Source organism: Suricata suricatta, chromosome 9, assembly GCF_006229205.1.
Source record: "Suricata suricatta isolate VVHF042 chromosome 9, meerkat_22Aug2017_6uvM2_HiC, whole genome shotgun sequence".
NCBI lineage: Eukaryota > Metazoa > Chordata > Mammalia > Carnivora > Herpestidae > Suricata > Suricata suricatta.
Genome location: NC_043708.1, coordinates 110537960 through 110556041, shown reverse-complemented (window position 1 = coordinate 110556041; position 18082 = coordinate 110537960). Strand labels below are relative to the sequence as shown.

The following is an 18082-nucleotide window of genomic DNA, read 5'->3' as shown; positions in this document are numbered from 1 at the left end:
GCTCTCTCTCGCTCTAAGATTAAAAAAAAAAAAAGTAGTAGCCCTCTTCAACATTTTAGCGCTAATTCTAACTTCTGTGCAAAGGCAAACCAATTTTAACCATGCATTTAAAATTCGCAGTTTCTCTATTACAGTTCAGTGGGAATTCCCTTCCCCAAATGGAAGCTCTGAATGACTGTTCTATAAACCTCACCCCTGCCGGTTGAAGCAAGCGTATCAGGATCCCGACTTAATAGCACCCCATCCAGGAGCCCACGTTTACAGGGAGTCATCCTTTCGCTCCTGGTTTGCCTCCGTTGTAGACGGGCTGAGAGAAGCACAAAGGAGGATGCCTTCACACGAGAGCACACGGTTTTCCAGGGGAGGCCCGCAAGGTACCGCTGGCCTGAAGAGGCCGCGAGGGAAAGCTGGGGGGCGAGGGTCGGAGCAGGAAGTTCCTGCGGCGCTATAACAACTCGGCGTTGCTCGCGGCCTCTGCTGCTTCCGAGGACGGCGCCAGGCCTACCCGCCGCGACTCGCGCCCGGAAACGCCGACAGGGGCCGGGCCTCCGACCGGCGAAAGCCACCCCGAAGCCCTCGCGCGGGAAATTTCAAGGGGCTCAGAGGCCACGCCCTCCCCAGAACCGGAAGCTTTGCAAGTAGCGCCACCCGCAGGCAGGTGATTTAGAAGGGAAGGGGCCACCGCAGAAACTGCAACTCCCAGAATGCAGAGCAGGACTTCCGGTTTCCGGCGAGAGGACCGGAGTGTGTTTACACCGGCGGCTCTGCGGCCGGGTTCCTTCCGCGGGACGGGTGAGGGCTCTGGGCCTCGGGTCGCGCGGGGGCTCGACATGTGTCCATTAGTTAGCTGGTTCCGTGCGAGTGGGGGGGATCATCACTAAGAGATGGCGCCCCTGCCCCTCTATTAGCGGTCTGTAACCTTGGGCCAGTGACTTCACCTTTCTGAGCCACGGTTCCCTCGTCTTTAATGTTTAGTTTGGAATATCTGCCTCAAGGAACAGTTGTGAGGATTAAATGAGATATGGTATATAAAAAGACCTATTTATTTCTTTGCTTCTCATAAACCTGAAGATCGGTACTTTGAGGATGCCTTGGGGGTCGGCTGTGCAGTTTCAAAGCCACAGAGCCTTTTTTTTTTTTAGCTTCCTTACTGGAGGCCTCTTTGGAAGCAATAATGATTATAATGAGGGCTTGCCCTTAGAGGCTTCTTCCACCCTCAGTTTCTGATTCATTTTCTGGGGACCCACATCTGCCACGCATTGGGACAATAAAGGCAAAAATTATAGTCTTTGCTATCAAAGGCCTTCGGGAATGGGTTGGGGATTGCGGTTGGAGAAGTAAACAGATATTTGTAGCCCTTTGCCCTGAGGGAATGTGGGAACAACGGAGGAAAGGGGACTGAGAAGGTTGTATTTGAGTTGATCTTGATAGTTTGTTAAGAGGCCAAAGGGAGGAGGAATTACATGCCGAGTTAGTAGATGAACGGATACAAAGTGGGAGACCTTTGTTAAGCCTGGAGGCTTCCTGGCGGTGGAGTTAAGTGCTGGGAGGTTAGGGCAAGGCAGGGCTCTGTTGGGGAGGAAGGCTGGCAGAGGGAACAGAAAGAATGTTGTCATCAACAAAACAAATGTTGTCACCAGCCAGGCTGTGGAGTTAATAGACTTATTCATAGAAGTGGTTTGGAGTGTTGGAGGAGTCCTTAGCAGAGGAATGTTTCGATAAGATCTGTGTTTTAAACTGATGGTGAACTATAGAGAACAAACAGTTACCAGAAGGGAGGTGGGTGGGGGGATGGGTGAAATAGGTGAAGGGAATTAAGAGCACACTTATTAGTGGGGAGCACTGAATAATGTACAGAATTATTGAATCACTATATTGTACACTTGGAAATACTGTTAACTATATTGCATTGAAAAAAATAAAGTGATGCGTTGGGTTGCAGCATGGATATTTGATAGGGAGAGAGGCAAGAGGCAGGGGCCTTTTATAAAGCTGTGGCAGTTCAAGCTAGAGTTCATGAAGAAAACTGGAAATAAGGAGTATACGTAAGGGAGAGGGTTGGATGATCTCATTTGAACCTCACAACATTCCATTTTTATGTGTACTTTAAAGATGAAGAAACTGAGGCCTAGTAAGCTGAAGTGTTTTTGCTGTTTATCATAGGATGAGTAAAGAGAGGACCCCAGATTCTAGTTCTGGCTTCCTGATGTTACACTCTGTGTTTTTCCAACAGTGTCCCTCTGAATTATCTTTCATTCAACTCCTTGGTGGGACAGGGGTGGTGTAGGGTGGTGATCTGTCCTTTAACCTCTAAAGCTTTGTTCCTTTCCAGGGAGGAAGAGAGAGCGCGAAAGAGAGAGGATGTCTCTCTCAGACTGGCACCTGGCAGTGAAGCTGGCTGACCAGCCACTTGCCCCAAAGTCTATTCTTCAGTTGCCAGAGTCAGAACTGGGTGAATACTCACTGGGGGGCTATAGTATTTCATTTCTGAAGCAGCTCATTGCTGGAAAACTCCAGGAGTCTGTTCCAGACCCTGAGCTGATTGGTGAGTCTCCGAACAGGCTGAGCTGCTGCTCTGCTGCTTTCTGGGGAGGATACTTCTGGAATTACAGGGGTAAATTAAGAGTTTGGGATTTGTTGCCTCATGATGTTAATGCTCCAGGGAAGTGAGTGCAATTGGCTGAATAGAAACACAAACCATGAAATAAAACTATAAGTTGTCATTTTTAGTTGTGCATTCTACTCAGCTCCTTTGTCACAGAGTTCCTTAACCATGACATTGTTAAATTTTTTCTCTGGAAGAGCAAGAATTTGGGGCAGGCTAGGGAAGGAGCTCATTGGGGGTGCCCCCCAGTATAGGGCTTTGAGATGGGTTTTAAGGGATGATTAGAAGGATTTTTGTTTGCTTGGTTGGTTTGTTGAGGGAAGGCAGTAAAAAAGGAAAGGAATATGGCAAGGGAATTCTAGGTGGAGAAAGAAGGAATTGAGATATAACATTAAATTATATTACAAATGTAATTTATAACAGCTGAGGTGTCCAACTTGGAAAAAGTATGTTCTTACTCATAAAAACACTGGGTTCATCCTTTTTTGTTGCATTTTCCCGTTCATTTAAATCAATCAGTCAGCATGATGTTAAGCTCTAGAGCTTACCTGTGCATAGATTCTGTATTTAATGAGTTTGTATTTGCTAATAATTTATTAAGAGGTATTTATTAATTAAGAGTGCTTTTTAAAGCATGTATTCTTCTCCAGCTATCTGTCCAATCAAGATAAGTTTCTTAGGGACAGAAACTACTTACACTGTTTTGAAGAACAAAATATAAGTGGACAGTTCTCTTTTTAGATCTGATCTACTGTGGCCGGAAGCTTAAAGATGACCAGACCCTTGACTTCTACGGCATCCAACCTGGGTCCACAGTCCATGTTCTGCGCAAGTCCTGGCCTGAGCCTGATCAGAAACCAGGTGAGGAAGGGCCCTTAGACAAGCAGAGTTTCTATTATGTCAACAAGGAAAGGGTCTACATGCTCTTGAGGCCTGGCCTGGGTTGAACAAAGAAGTAATTTACTGAGATGGCGATGGAGGATATCTATATTACATATTGGATTAGTCTTATTGATAATAGAGTACAGTTTTGATTTTTTAAGAATGTTTCTTTATTTTTGAGAGAGAGACAGAGCATAAGCAGGGGAGGGGCAGAGAGAGAGAGAGAGAGAGAGAGAGAGAGAGAGAGGGAGAGAGAGAATCTGAAGTAGGGTCCAGACTCAAGCTATCAGCGCAGAGCCCAACGTGGGGCTTGAACTCATGGATTTTGAGATCATGACCTGAGCCGAAGTCAGATGCTTAACTGACTGAGCTGCCCAGGCACCCTAATAGAGTGCAATTTTGATTTACTTGCTGCCAACACCACTAACAGAAGGAGACTTGTCTACTTTTTAAGTTCATTATCCATTGTATTCGAGCGGGTAGGGAGTGTGTGTCTATTTAAACTCCTTTAGATTAACAGTTTATTTCTCCTCGAACTTTGGATCCCTTTGTTGTTGTTCTTGCTAGAAAAAAGCTGAAACTCCTTATGCTCTTCTAATGCTGTAGCAAGCAGCCCCGGACAGCTCGCTTGTGCTGTACTGGTGGTTTATTTTCCCGAAGCTTGAAAATATTTGACAGTACTAAAGTAGATCTTGGAGAAAAACATACAAAACCTCTAATGCCGTGTTGACTTACTAATAAAAAGTGCTGCTTGGAATTCACAATTTCAGTTTTACGTCTGTGTTTTAAAAGCTTCCCTGGGAATAAAGCTAAGCTGTGAAAAGAGATTTGTTAAACTGCCCATCTGACATAGTTTTGAAATGTTCATGACTGCTGTGATTGGTTATAGGCGTGAAATATCCCCTTTTTTCAATTCTAAACATTAAGGACAAAAAGATCTTTTGTCCACTGACGGGAAGTGAGAAAGAAAGGCAGTCTCGGGATGCCTGGGTGGCTCAGTCGGTTGAGTGACCGACTTCAGTTCAGGTCATGATCTCATGGTTTGTGGGTTCGAGCCCTGCATTGGGCTCTGTGCAGACCACTAGCTCAGAGCCTAGAGCCTCCTTCGGATTCGGTCTCTCTTTCTCTCTCTGCCCCTGCCCTGCTCACGCTGTCTCCCCCTGTCTCTCAGAAATAAATAAATGTAAAAAAAAAATTTTTTTTTAAAAAGGTCAGTTTCCTTTAAAAAAAAAAACAAAAAAGGAAAGGCAGTCTCTGACATTCAGGGGTTGGCCTGACCCTTGGCTAGGCCTTGAAGCATGAACAATTTCAACAGATCACCAACACCTGTAAGGCCACTCACTCTGAGACTATAACGATAACAGATCCAGACAAACATAAGATCCCTCTCATTTCTGAATAGAGACAAACCCCTGAACATGGTTCACATCACACAAGTGACCAAATATCCCTCCATCCTGGCTATTATGAGCGGCTGTCACTTCTTCACTAGTTACAGCTTTGGCCCTGCTCTAGTTTTCTTTCCTTCTAGGCAAGAATTCTTAGCTATCCAATCATAAAGTCAACCCCAGTTCCTGACAGCATTCAATCCAGAGCAAAACCCTACTTCTTGGAACCACCCCCCACCCCAAATCCCCCAGCTGAAGCCCAAATCCTATAAAGCTTCTCTAATGTCATCTTATTGAGATATCCCCGCTTCTCGTGTGCATCCTGCTCTCTGTGCAGAGCAGTGAACCCATCTTGGTCCACTGCAGGTGTGCCCCTCTGGTCTTTGGCTGGAGGGCACTGACAGAAGGAAAGTCACATTTGTTCCTTCTTCAGGCCAGATTGTTTCTCTCTGATGTCCTATTTACTCATTAGACCTGCAGGCCAGGTAACAGCATTAGCGTCTGATAGATGAAGAAAAAGGAATGTTACAAAAGCTATTTATTCAAGGTCACCTACTTAGAAAATTAATGCAAGAGCTGGAATGTGAATCAGGTTTTCCTGGCTCTAGGGCCCACATTCTTTCCACTAGCTTGGCTGCTTCCCACTTCCAAAGAGTGACTTGGAGATTAGCTCAGAGATGTTACAGAGACAACCATAACTCTTAGCTGATTACTGGCTTTAGACATGAAGAATCCATTTCCTCCTCCCTTTGGCCTGGAGATCTATCTTTGGAACATGTGCATGTTTTATTGGGGGTGAAAACGAATTTAGATCTGAAAAGAAACGGCTCCGGTTCCACGATGGCATTTTGAATATTTTATTCTTGAGTGCTCTTATAAAAGGAAGCACAGTTCTGGGTCTCCCCCTACATGAGCGCCTGGAGGAGGAGAACCTGTCAGTCCCTCCCTTCCCACATGGATCCCTTTGATGGTTCTCTGTGGCAGGTTACAGATCTCCTCAGGACCTTACTGAGCCTGCTCTCTGAGCAGGGATGTGTTCCCTGAGCTCTAGCCAGGAAAAAATGACTTGCAATTCCGTCAAAGCACCTCATTCTTTTATTCTTCCTTGACTTTGCACATGTTCTCCCTTAAGCTTAGGATACCTTCTCCTCCTAGAAAGCATCTGCTTTACCTTAAATGTCCTCTTGGATGGTCTCCCCTGGTGGGCAGCTCTGTGTCCTAGCCTTCTCTCTCCCTAATGACTGTCTGTCTCCAGTCCCTAGAGCCCTAACTGGGGGCCACACCTCTGCAGAGGTGTTCAGCAGCGTAACTGTGTTTGTGTGTTTGATCTAGTCTTGTTTCTTCTACTGCCCCACGAGTTGCTTGGTGACAGGGACTCTTCCTGTGCTTTTCCCCAAACCAGGCCACGAGTAGACGCTTGCTATATGTTTGCTGAATGAATAAATCAGGTAGTTTACTTAAGATGAATATTTTGAATATTTTTTGAAAGATATCACCCCCCTGATTAGAAGTATAGGTAAGGACGTGGTTGGTGCTCCGAACTCCAGGGTGGCAGTTACCTTGCTTTGGGACCAGTGCCCCTGGAGTCGGGCAGCACACTGTTCGGTCACAAGCAGCTATCCTAGGTGAGGGTAACCACACTTAAAAGTGTGACCCGGTGTGAACTTCTACCTATTCTCCCTCCTTTTACCCAAATTTCTTCCCCTGCGAAATGGACTGATATCCTAAATGGCAAAGTAACCAATTAAAACTAAGCCAACGGCTAAACTTTCCCATATATATGAATCATAGTGTCCCAAGACCAGAAAGGAGCTTCGAGTCCCAGTGAAACGCTTGCCGTCGGGCATATGTGATACAGGTGAAGGACCCTAGAGGTACAGTGTGTTTTCTTGGCCCTTAAGATTAAAAATAATATTATAGAAGCCTTAAAGAAAATATCACAGAGAAAACAGTTAGCCTTGATCCTGCCACCTTACCTAAGTTATCTTCTCCCCGTGTCCCCTTCCAGCCTTGGACCACGTGCACAATGACACATTTTACGGAGTTTTACTAGAGAACATATGTACAACTTTCTGTTCTATTTCTTTCTCGTAACATATTGTGTCAGCATCGCTCCATATTGTTCAGATGGCTTTTGGTACTTATTTTAAATCACCCTCTAAAAGTCTGCTGAGTTGGCTGTACTCCTTTTTAAATGTACGTCTAGAACTCCTGCAGTGGGATATTGATCAGAGCCGTCTCTTTCAGGTGCTGAGATCCACCTCGGCCGGAACTTGAATTTGTTTGCCTTGTGTACTGCAGTTGCTCAAAAGAGGGTGCAGCTCTCACGTCACTGGCGGCATCAGTGGGGTTTTCTGAATGGGGTGCTGAGGGGAACACGCTGGAATGACGCTCTGCATCTGGCGCAGGGACAGGGCTGGGTTGTAGGTAACTGAGTGTCTTGTCCCCAGAACCTGTGGACAGAGTGGCTGCCCTGAGGGAGTTCCGGGTGCTGCACACTGCCCTGCACAGCAGCTCCTCCTACAGGGAGGCGGTGAGTGTGTGCCTAGGCCCCTTGCCCGAGACTCTTGGCAGGATGGCAGGAGAGGGTGTGAACACTGGTGAGTGGTGTCGAGTGGGAGCTGGAAGCCCGTTGCCATGGCTACTAAGAGTTCCTTGGGGAGTTTTTGTCACGTCTGTGGGTCTCAGTAGAGCCCTGTCATCCCCCAAACCGGCTCTCTCAGCTCAGTCTTGTTGATTTCCTCTTGTGATAATGATACTACCTTTCCTGATCCTTGGTTGGCCTCATGGAATGAATATAGTTACAACCAGCGGACCCACATGCTGTTTCTGCTAGACATCATTCTTTGACGTTTGCTGAACCACCTGCCCACTGCTCCTTAACCTGGATTTCCTCACTGGGCAAACGCACTGATGTCTATCTGTAGGAGAGTCGATAAGCAAAATTAATAGAGCTGCAAACTTCCCAACCTATATGCATATGAAATGATAACTTTAGAGAGATTGGAAAGGGCCTTTGGGACCTAGAAGAACATTTGCTATAGGGCTTGTAAAGAGAGCTTTTATTTTGGAATCACTAGAACCACAGATGAGGGAAAGCACTACAGATGGAATGTTTACCGTGGTCTTTTTTTTTTTTAATTGTTTGTTTCCCCTCCAGTAAGCTACAGTCTTAGAGAAAAAAGAAGTTCATCTGTTTCCTGGGGCTATTGTGGCTTTGTGGTGGTGTGTGGACACGGGGGAGGACTTCAGTGGTGTGCAGGTGTTTGTGGAGTGGATTGAGTTGGTTGAGTGCTCAGCGCCCCCCACCCCCGCCCCCCATTTCTCCTGCAGGTCTTCAAGATGCTCAGCAATAAGGAGTCTCTGGATCAGATCATTGTGGCCACTCCAGGTCTCAGCAGTGATCCCATTGCTCTCGGTAAGTACAGGACTGAGCTTGAGGAAACGAGAGTTGTTGGAGAAGGAGAAACAGGGAGAGGCAATTACCATCTTGTGGAGAATCACTGGTCTTGTTGGAGGAGGGGGGATAACCAAGATGTGTTACATATACCCAGCCCTCCAAGAGTGGTCAGTGCCACTGAGAAATCACGGCGTACCCATCATCATGGCCCAGACTGTAGGATGCCAGATGGGGGCAGCATTTAGCGCCCAGGAGGGAAGACTTCCTACACACGTTGGTGGCCAAGGGAGGAACCTAGACATACGGGGAAGAGGCTGACATGTTGGTATACAGCATGTGACCTAAGTTCAGAAGGAGGTGGTGAGTGGGGAACATGATGGAGAACACTTGGGTTGTGCTTCTTGGTGCTTTCTTTCCTCCCCTTGTCATGAGAGCTGCTTTGTGGTCCTGTGTCCCTATTGAGCCGATTGCTCTGAGGCCTGAAGCCTCTCCACAGCCTCCTGGATCTCGCTAGCTTCCCAGGGTCTGAGGTGAACCCTGTTCTCCTTCAGGCGTTCTCCAGGACAAGGACCTCTTCTCTGTCTTCGCTGACCCCAGCATGCTTGATACGTAAGTCTACCCATCTTCTTAAAGGGGACCCTCTCTGTCTTCATGGTTGGGCCAGACACCTAATCATCACCCCAGATTCTGCTCTTAGAGCCCAACCTCATCTCTCTCCAAGTCCACCTGTTAAGTATGTCAGGAGGTGAGAAAGAGCAGGGGATCCCAGTAGATACACAAAGTCCAAGGGCAGGGATCTGTGGAGATACGGAGTTGAAGCAGGGTTCTGAGAGAGGTGGCTTTGTGGCTGGGCTCAGTTCAGTTCTCATTCGGTAGACATTGGAGAGCCTTTGAAATTTATATATATATATATATGTATATATGTTTAATTTTTTTTTTGAGAGAGAGTGAGTGAGGGAGTGGGCATGCACATGCACGAGAGGGGAGGGGCAAAGAGAGAGAGTGAGAGAGACAAAGGATCTAAGGCAGGCTCCATGCTGACAGCACAGAGCCCAATGAGGGGCTTCAACTCACAAACCATGAGATCATGACCTGAGCTAAAGTTGGATGTTTAACCAACTGAGCCATCCAGTTGCCCTGAGCCTTTAAAATATTTTAAGATGGGGAAGGATGCAGGTGCATTGGTCCCTAAAATTTTAGAGCTGGAAGGGACAGTAAATAGACCATATTTTGCAAGTGAAGAAAACGGCTCCACACTGGGAAGAGAAGGGACCTGACAGAGTCCGGGAAAGTAGTGATGGAGATGAGACTAGAGAGGGACCCTGAGCCTCCTGGGCTGTGCATGTCCCATCATGCCTTGCTGGAGGGCAAGATGAAGCATTGGCAGTGGACCGTAGGGGTGGGGGCCTTGCCCTGCTGCTGAGGGCAGAGCAGGAGAACAGAGCCCACTGGTGAGATGTGCCGAGGAATTTCAAGTCCAGCAGGGGAGTGCAGCAGTTTTGAGGGGCACCCAGAACTTCGGTCACCCTTGTGTTTCTTCCTGCCTCTGTCCCAGGTTGGTGCCTGCTCACCCAGCCCTGGTCAATGCCATCGTCCTGGTTCTGCACTCAGTGGCAGGTAGTACCCCACTGCCGGGAGCCGACTCCTCTTCGAGGAGCATGCCCTCCAGCTCGTACCGGGACATGCCAGGTAGGCCCCGGAGAGTGTAATGGAGGCCCCCCTCGGGAGCCAGCAGTGGCCCAGGGATTTGCTTTACTCAGCAGCTATGTATAGCGCTGGCAGAGGGCGTTCCTTGGGAACTCTTGGTTTGAGTCAGGGAGTGCATCTGTCCTGTAATTTTCCAAGGGGAGAGATGAAAATGTGGTTTTGGAGAGTATCTGAGCCGAGATTCTGGAGCTCCGCCTGTGCCTTTCTGTTCTTCCTCCCGAAATCTGTTCTCCCCTCCTCCAGGTGGCTTCCTGTTTGAAGGGCTCTCTGACGATGAGGACGACTTTCACCCAGTAAGTGGCCCGGCTGCCTGCCAGCGAGGTGGTGCCAGGGCTGCGCCTCTCCCTGGGACTTGGCTCACCCAGGCTGGGGGGTGGCCTTAGCCCCTCTGGTGGCCAATCTATGTCATACTATTCCTTTCTGAGCCTGACAGCTTGGGGAGGCTCCTTCTGTTCCTGCCATGGGGGCGGGGTTCGTCTGGGAATGTCACGGTGCCACTTCCCTGATCCTGGGTGCCTCTCTTCTCCAGACCTCCAGGTCCACGCCCTCTAGCAGCACTCCTAGCTCCCGCCCAGCCTCCTTGGGGTACAGCGGAGCTGCTGGCCCCCGGCCCATCACCCAGAGTGAGCTGGCCACTGCCCTGGCCCTGGCCAGCACCCCAGAGAGCAGCTCTCACACGCCGACTCCTGGCACCCAGGTATGAAAATGGGGGCCGGGCCCCCAGGGGAGAATCTCCCCAGTGGTACAGTGGGTTTACCTTTGCTGACCCTGGTGCAGGATCTGGTTTGAGCTGAAGTCATCCTGGAGATCTGGTTTGAGCTGAAGTCATCCTGGAATGCTGGTGGGGTTCTCACTGCAGCTCGGTCTCCCTCCCCCTGACTTGCCTTCAGGGTTCAGCATCCAGGGCTGCAGTACCGTCCAGAATCCCTCCCCTCGTAGCTCAGGACTTCCCCTCTCTGGCTGGGCTTGGCCATCACCAGCTTAAGCATTCCCGGTAATGGTCACTAGCTGCCAAGGCCATCTCTCCCAGCGCTGGGGTCCTAGGCTACGTCGGAGACTCAGTTCCACTTCCTTGGAACAGAAGAGGATGGAATCTTTCCTGGCCTCAGCAAGCTTTTAGGCACCTCTGTGTGGTTGTCCCATGTAGATCTCTGTTGGGAGGCAGTAGTTGGGTACCCCAGGGACCCACAAGGGGGTGCTGTGATGGCCTCGTATATATGGTGGAAGATTGGGGTGGGTCTGAGGGTGGCACTGACCACTGATTTGTCTCTAGGGCCATTCCTCAGGGACCTCACCAATGTCCTCCAGTGTCCAGTCAGGGACACCCATCACCAATGATCTCTTCAGCCAAGCCCTACAGCATGCCCTGCAGGCCTCTGGGCAGCCCAGCCTTCAGGTGGGTTTCCCCGACTCTGAGATCCATGCGGCTTCCTAGGTACTGTGAATCCTGAGCTTCTTCTTGCCCTCTAGAGGACCTTCTTTGCTCTAGGAACAGCCAGGACATGGCAGTGTGACAGGAGAGGATGCTCCCAGCAAGGGCAGTTGTCCCTGTGGCCTCTACTCCTGCACCCTGTGGCTGTGGCCTGACTCCACTGACTGTGGCTGGGACACTTAATGGCAGTTTTAGTCAAGGAGTCATTCATTCATTCCGTGAGCATTGACTGAGTGTTCAGCACTGATACACCAGATCCAGGCCCAGCTCTGGGGCATAGGTGAGCCATCATCATCTCTGCCGTGGAGGGGTACCAGGAGACTGAAGCTGGGGAGCAGTAGAGCAAGAAGCCCTGCCCAGGCTTGAGGTGAGGGCCTGGGTCAGGCAGAACTTTTCTGAGGAAGGGGTGTTTGAACTGATTATCAAAGCATTCGTTAGAGGTTAGTTAGACAGGGAGAGGGGTATTCAGGCAGGAGGATGGTGTCCAGGCAGAGGCACCCACCTGTTGGAGCAAATGTGTGGAGGTACATGTGACATCCCCAAGCCTGCAAGGCCAGAAGGCAGTGTCCTCTTGGAGAAGATCCTCAGACAGAGCTCGAGAACAGGAGAGCAGGACCCTGAGTGTGACAGCCTCGAGTGCTTGAGTGAGGACACCAGACCTGATCGTGCCAAGAAAGGTTTTATACCATCACTGCCCTGCTTCACGGAAAGGTCCCTTGAGTAGCTAGTGCAAGACCGTAGGAGCCGATGTATTGCATATCACTGTGCATGAGCTAGCTGCCTCACTCTGTTTCCTTTGCTCCTCACCTGAGCGTAGGGGTGAGTGACACTTCTGGAGTTTGTCCAGGGTCAAAACACCATCAAGTGGGAAAGACCAGGTTCAGGCTTGTGTGGTTTCCTCTAAACCTGTGTGACCCTGGTGACAGTGAGGGGAACAGGAGCAGGACCCGTGGATAGCTCGTCTTTTCTATTCCTTTGTCTTCCCTGGGTAGAAGCCTGTTCACTCTGCTCTCCAGCTCAAGAGCTTTCGCTGGCTCCACCTGACCCGTTGGTGTTTGTGTGGTTTTTGAAAAACCTGCCATGCTTCACCCTTTCCTGTCTGCCTGCCTGCCTCTCTGAATTTGCATTTCATCCGCACTGCCTTCTTCCCTCAAGTGAGCCCATTGTCTTCCCTGAGGTGTGCACTTTGTCCTTCATGAAGTAGAATTATTATTAATAAGGCTTTGAAAGTACTGAAAGAAAATGTGGGTTAATCTCTTTAAGCCCTTATAGTAGAGAGGGCCTTTTGTAGCAGAGAGTCAAAATCAGGAGCTATGACATAAAGAGTGATATGTTTTGAGTTTGTAAAAATGAAGGTTTCTGCATAGCAAACCAAACAAAAAAAAACAAGCAAAGGCCGACAACAAACGGGGAAAAAATCTGTAACACATACCTTCCCTGGTGTGTAGAATTCTAGTAATTTAGGACCAACTACTCCGTAGAAAAGTGGGCAAAGGACAGGAACAGCCTCTTCATGGAAAGGAAGTGCTGATGGCCTTAAAGCCGTATGATTCCCTGCAGCCCCGTTTCTTGGAATTTCTCCTGGAGATAGATGTGTGTGCATGTAGAAAACTCCATTTGTACAGAGGCCATCATCGTGGCATCGTTTGTAGTGGCAAAAGGTTGGGAACAGCTCAGTTACGGTACGTTTTAGGACATGCATGAGTTGGAATATTGTACAGTTATTAAAAAGTTCTCTAGTGGCATAGAGAGATCACCAGGATACATTAATTATGTTGGAAAAAAGGCAGGTGCTGAGGGTAGAACAAAGGTCTAAGAAAAGATATGGGAATATATATTTGCATTTTCTCAGAGACAAGTAAAATAGGTTATCTGGGGTGGAAATGGGAGTGGATAGAGGGAGACTCTTCACTATGCATCACACTCGGAAACAAAACTAATTTAAAAATGTACCCCCTGCCCCCATCTGTGTGTATGTGTCTGTCTGTCTATACATAGAGCTGGAGAAAGAAAGTAATTTAATTTTTTAAAATTTAGATAGTGAGTAATCTGTGCCTTCTTTTTTGATCCTTATGTTAAATTTTTCCTTTTTTTAATTGGGAAAACTTCTCGTTTGTTCTCTAAACTCTTAAGGCCCTCTGGTAGTCTTCCTAGAAGCCCTATGTTCTGCAGAACCTCCCATCAGCGACTTTTCCGTAGGACCCAACCTCCCTCCCCCTGAAAGAGCAGAGGCGAGCAGGTCTCCTGGAGACCCCAGTTAATGGCCCCTCTTGTCCTGTCTCTCTGCAGAGCCAGTGGCAGCCCCAGTTGCAGCAGCTCCGAGACATGGGCATCCAGGACGATGAGCTGAGCCTGCGGGCCCTGCAGGCCACTGGCGGCGACATCCAAGCAGCCCTGGAGCTCATCTTTGCCGGAGGAGCCCCGTGAACTCCTGCTCCTCCTGACCCCCCAGCAAACTGCCAAGGTGGCCGCCTGTGGGAGGCACTCCTGAAGGTGCCCCATCTCTCCTCTCCCCAATACATCTGATGGTCAACCTTCCGCCTTGTCCATTGCTTGGCCATCCTGGCCGATCTGAGCTGGTGGAGGCAGTGGCGCAAGCATGGTGTGTGGGGCGTGGTGCCGTGGGGTCGGAGATTGTGGTCTGCCCCTGCTTCGGAGCCCTGGGTGGAGAATGGTAGACCCCCATCATGGGATGTGTGATGTCCACATTCTCTTTTTTGGAGAAGTTTCCAGTGATAGCCCCAGGCCCTTTGGTACTTTGGAATGTGGCAGCCTTGGGACAGGCCCAAGGCTGGAGCAGAGCCGCCATCCAGGGTGGCTGCTATGTGGTGGGTGTGGCCAGAAGAGGCTTGTGCCTCCAAGAGGACCCTAGTCTGAGGAGTGGCCAGGTGCACTTTCACTGTGAGCTGGTAGGGCGGCTCGCCTTCCCACAGGCTTCCACAAGATCCCGTATTCCTCCCCTGGCCTCCTCTCGCCAGGGAGTGTTCAATGCCTATTCTGTGAAGCTGCCAGACTGTGGGCCTCAGAGCTGTGCCAGGAGGCAGGGCCCTCCTCTCTGTCCTGAAGGCGTAAATACAAGAGCAGTTAAATAACAATACTAAACAACAACACCAACACGAACAGGGCTCAGCTTTCCTCTTGAAGAGAGGGCACCAACCCCCAAGCTGCCGCTCCATCTGCCCGAGCTCTCGTTCCCCTTGGCACAGTGTTCCCTCCTGCGGTGCAGACACGGCCAAGCTGAGCGAGTGGGCTTCGTGTGCTTTGAGTACTTTGTCAGGAAGAGATCCTTCCCCTCAGATGGTGTTTCAGTGGAAAGGAGCTCGGGTCTGCTCCTGCCCTGTGCCTTAGGCAGACAGACGTCCCTCCCACAGCATCCACGGTCCTGGTCATTCAGCCTCTGCTTGTCACTTCCTGGGACGAGAGGTCAACCACTTACAAGACTGCTTGTTCTGTCCTTTGGTCCCGTTGCTGCCCCCTCTGCTCTGTTAGTGTGGCTCTAGTTAGGGAGAGGGGGGACAATTCACTTGCCCCTTTGGCCTGTGCTGGTTTTGGTGCCTCACACATCCTGTTCTCCATGAATGGCTTCTAGTTTATCAGTGATGCTCTTAAGGGGAGGCTCTCAGGAGGACCCCCTGTTCTAGATATGGCCTGAGTAGTACTTTGTTCTGTCCCCTTCCAGAAAATGTGAAGTCTTGCCACATTTCCCTCTCCATCCTAGAATTAATGGTGAGAGGGGTTTGCATGGGCTTGGAACTTATCGGGCTTCATGGTGCTGGTCTCTTTTGTGCCTCAGTGGTCCACCTAGAGTCCAGCTGCCTCCTTGTGGGTGGGAGCAAAGACTGGGAAGGAAGCTTTGTCTTTTCACCCAACGTCTGTGGCTTGTTTATGGTAAAAACAGAGGCCAGTTCCAGCCACATGGGACCATTTGGTCAAATGGGGCTGACATAGCCCTTCTCCCCATGGCACTGCCTGCCTAGAGCTATTTTCTGTTCTGTGGCCACTCATACTCTGCCCCTGGGGACTGCCATCACAGGCACTGGGGCTCCTTAACTCTCCCACTCCATTACACTGGGGGACATTTGGGTAATACTGCTCTCTCCCTGGAACTGACCCCCAAATACCAGTTGTACTGCTTCCCAGAATTGAACCATTTCCACAATTTCCCCTTCCCTTCTTTGTCAGCTCTTTCCTCCAAGGTCTTGGCATGTTGGCTTTACTTCCTGTGGCCATGTTTTAAATAATATGTGTTGAGTCTGATAAGTGCCCCCACAGAGCCTGGGGCTTTCCACAGTCCAAGGACGCCTTCCTCACCATTGTTCCCTCACTCTTCCAACAAACATTCGTTCAGCCTCCACTCTGTGCCAGGTAACCTGATGGGGCCCTTGTCACGGAACCACATCACTGGGAAGACAGAAAAACCGATGTTTACACTAAGGCCTGATGAGAGCTGGACGAGGCACGTCCCCGTAGAAAGGGGAGCTCACTTGGGTTAGGGTGGGGGGTGTGGGTGAAGGAGAGCTTCTTGGAGAGAGTGGTGTCTGACTGGAGAGTTGAGGGGGAGGAGGAGTTGGGCAGGAAGGTGTGTGTGCCGAATGGGCTAGGAGCAGGGAGAATATGGCTCCGTAGCCCTGTGTGGCAGGGTGGATTTTTGAGGTGGGCAGAGGCTGGATCGTTTTAAGCCAAGTAAAGAGTTTGGACTGCCCCTAAGAACACTGGGAGTCACAGGAGATTCTGAATCCAGGGAGAGTGAGGTCTGCGTTTTAGATAGGTCACTGGCTGCTGTGTGCGAACAGGCCGGGAGTGAGGCAGGCTTGAGGCAGGGAGGCTAGTGAGGAAGCTGTGATCCACTTAGCCCTGACCGTGGGCTCACCTGGCAGTGTGGCAGTGTGGGAGGAGGGCAGTGGAGAGCCATTTGAGGAATTAGTGTTCCTATGGCCTCTTGGGAAAGGTGAGTGTTACTTGATCAGCCCTGTTTTTCAGGTGAGGACACGGGTTGAGAGGTGAGGTCGTCCATCCACAAGCGCGGTTAGGCATTGGACAAGTCGGCCTTAGGAGCTCAGGTCTGTCTTTCTCCAAAGCTGGTGCACTTCCCACTGCTGCTCCTGGCTGGTGGGTGCAGAGGAGTGGGAGGTGCTGTAGGGTCTGACCAGGTGGAGGAGCTCGGGCTTTATCCTGAAGGCAGAGAGCACCCCTTGGATGGCTTTAGGCAGGGCAGTGAGGGGGCTGGACTTGTGTGAGGTAACCTGACAGCTGTGTGGAGGCTGGATTTGTGGGAAGTGAGATTGGCAGTGGGAGACCGGCTAGGCGGCCCGCTGCCTGCAGATGGGACGCACGTGGGGACTAGAGCCGCAGTAAGGGGGCTGGGTGGAGCGGAGGGACATGAGATGGGAAAGACTCCGAGGGAGACGGAGGAGGTGGTGGGGTGTGAGTGGGTAGTGTGGTACCGAGTGGTGGTGCTGCCAGAATAAGGGACTGGGGGTGGATTTGGAATGCAAGGCCAGTTTGGGACACATCCAGCTCACAGTGCCATGGGACAGCCAGGTGGGGATGTCTTGTAGAACAGTGGGGTGTTTCTTAAGTTAGAGATCATGGTCAGGAAGGCTTGGGTTCAAGACTCGGCCTGTGTCCTGTGAGAAGGGAATTCAACTTTTCAGGGATGGGTAGCATGCAAGGGACACCCAGTAAGGAGTTAGACTTTATAGGGATGGTGACTGGTGACCATGGAACATGGAAGGGGGTGGTCTCCACCGCTTCTGGGAAGGCGAGACCGGGAATCATAGCTGCTGAAATGGAAGGAACTGAACAAAGCGGGCACGGTCAGTGCTGTGGAGAGACCTAGCAGCCAAGCCTGACCTTGGACTTGCTAACTTGAGCCATAGTGACCTTGCAGAGACGTTATAGTGGAACCAGCAAACAGTGGCAGGGGTTGAGGCCTGAATAGGTGGGGGCAGCAGAGGCAGGGAGGGCAGAGAACTCTGGAGAACCTTGCCTGCAAGAGGGTAGCTGGCGGGGAGATCGCTGGCAGTTGGAGGGGAGATGGGACTGAGCGTGAGCTTTTGCAGTTCAACGGAGGTGAAGTTGGAATTGATCACGAGAACTTTTCTAGGAAGCTAAGGGGAAAAAAAAGGAAGAGACCCCAAAATAGAATATGTAAATATGCAGAGATGGGTGAGTTTTCTGAACAGATCCTTTCTCCTGATATAACTCAAATTTGGCTGGGCTGGCATGGGCTGGGCTTGGCACAGCTTGCTGGGCACATGGGCCCCGGTTCTGCTCCGCGCCTCAGCCCCATCTGGCCTGGGCCCCAGACCAAGCTATCAGAACCCTACCCTGAGCTGGCCTCTTGTCACTTCTGCCACGGGCCATGGCATTGAATGTCTGGTGAGAATGTTGGGGGGTTATTTAGGCCTCCATGTGTTTACCCATCCTCCCCAAGTCCCCTCTGGGACTGGGTGGGAGTTGGGTCGGCTTGGCTATGCCCCTGGTTTCACTGGGCCCACCCTGTCTGGCTCCTTTAGGCTCTGCAGTTGCTGATGACAGCATTCAGCTCCCTGTGTGCTTGCAATGCATGGTGCAGAGATCCAGGGACTGCCCTACCGCACCTCGGCAAAGTGGCTGACAGCAGTTCAGGAGGGTGCTACTCATCTATCAAGCACCTTCTCTGTGCC

The 18082-nt window shown here is 50.3% G+C and overlaps 1 protein-coding gene across 2 annotated transcripts; it reads left to right on the top strand.

The window, feature by feature from the left end:
* The first annotated feature begins 689 nt into the window (after nucleotides 1-689).
* On the top strand, nucleotides 690-13952 carry UBL7 (ubiquitin like 7). Of its 2 annotated transcripts, none has more exons than XM_029951760.1 (11): nucleotides 690-792; nucleotides 2333-2452; nucleotides 3347-3466; nucleotides 7326-7408; nucleotides 8209-8293; nucleotides 8827-8884; nucleotides 9831-9964; nucleotides 10226-10275; nucleotides 10512-10679; nucleotides 11256-11378; nucleotides 13704-13952. In XM_029951760.1, the coding sequence occupies exons 1-11, from the start codon at nucleotides 705-707 to the stop codon at nucleotides 13839-13841; spliced, it is 1167 nt and encodes a 388-aa protein (XP_029807620.1). In that variant the 5' UTR covers nucleotides 690-704; the 3' UTR covers nucleotides 13842-13952. The 2 variants fall into 2 exon arrangements, with proteins under 2 accessions (XP_029807620.1, XP_029807619.1); XM_029951759.1 differs by having other exon boundaries at nucleotides 2333-2545.
* Nucleotides 13953-18082: the final 4130 nt, after the last annotated feature.

Excerpts from the sequence above, each read along its gene's own strand:
- UBL7 (XM_029951759.1), top strand. The coding sequence starts at position 705 with ATGCAGAGCAGGACTTCCGGTTTCCGGCGAGAGGACCGGAGTGTGTTT. Across the intron at positions 2,546-3,346 it reads TCCAGACCCTGAGCTGATTG|ATCTGATCTACTGTGGCCGG; the intron begins GTGAGTCTCCGA and ends TTCTCTTTTTAG. Across the intron at positions 10,276-10,511 it reads ATGAGGACGACTTTCACCCA|ACCTCCAGGTCCACGCCCTC; the intron begins GTAAGTGGCCCG and ends TCTCTTCTCCAG.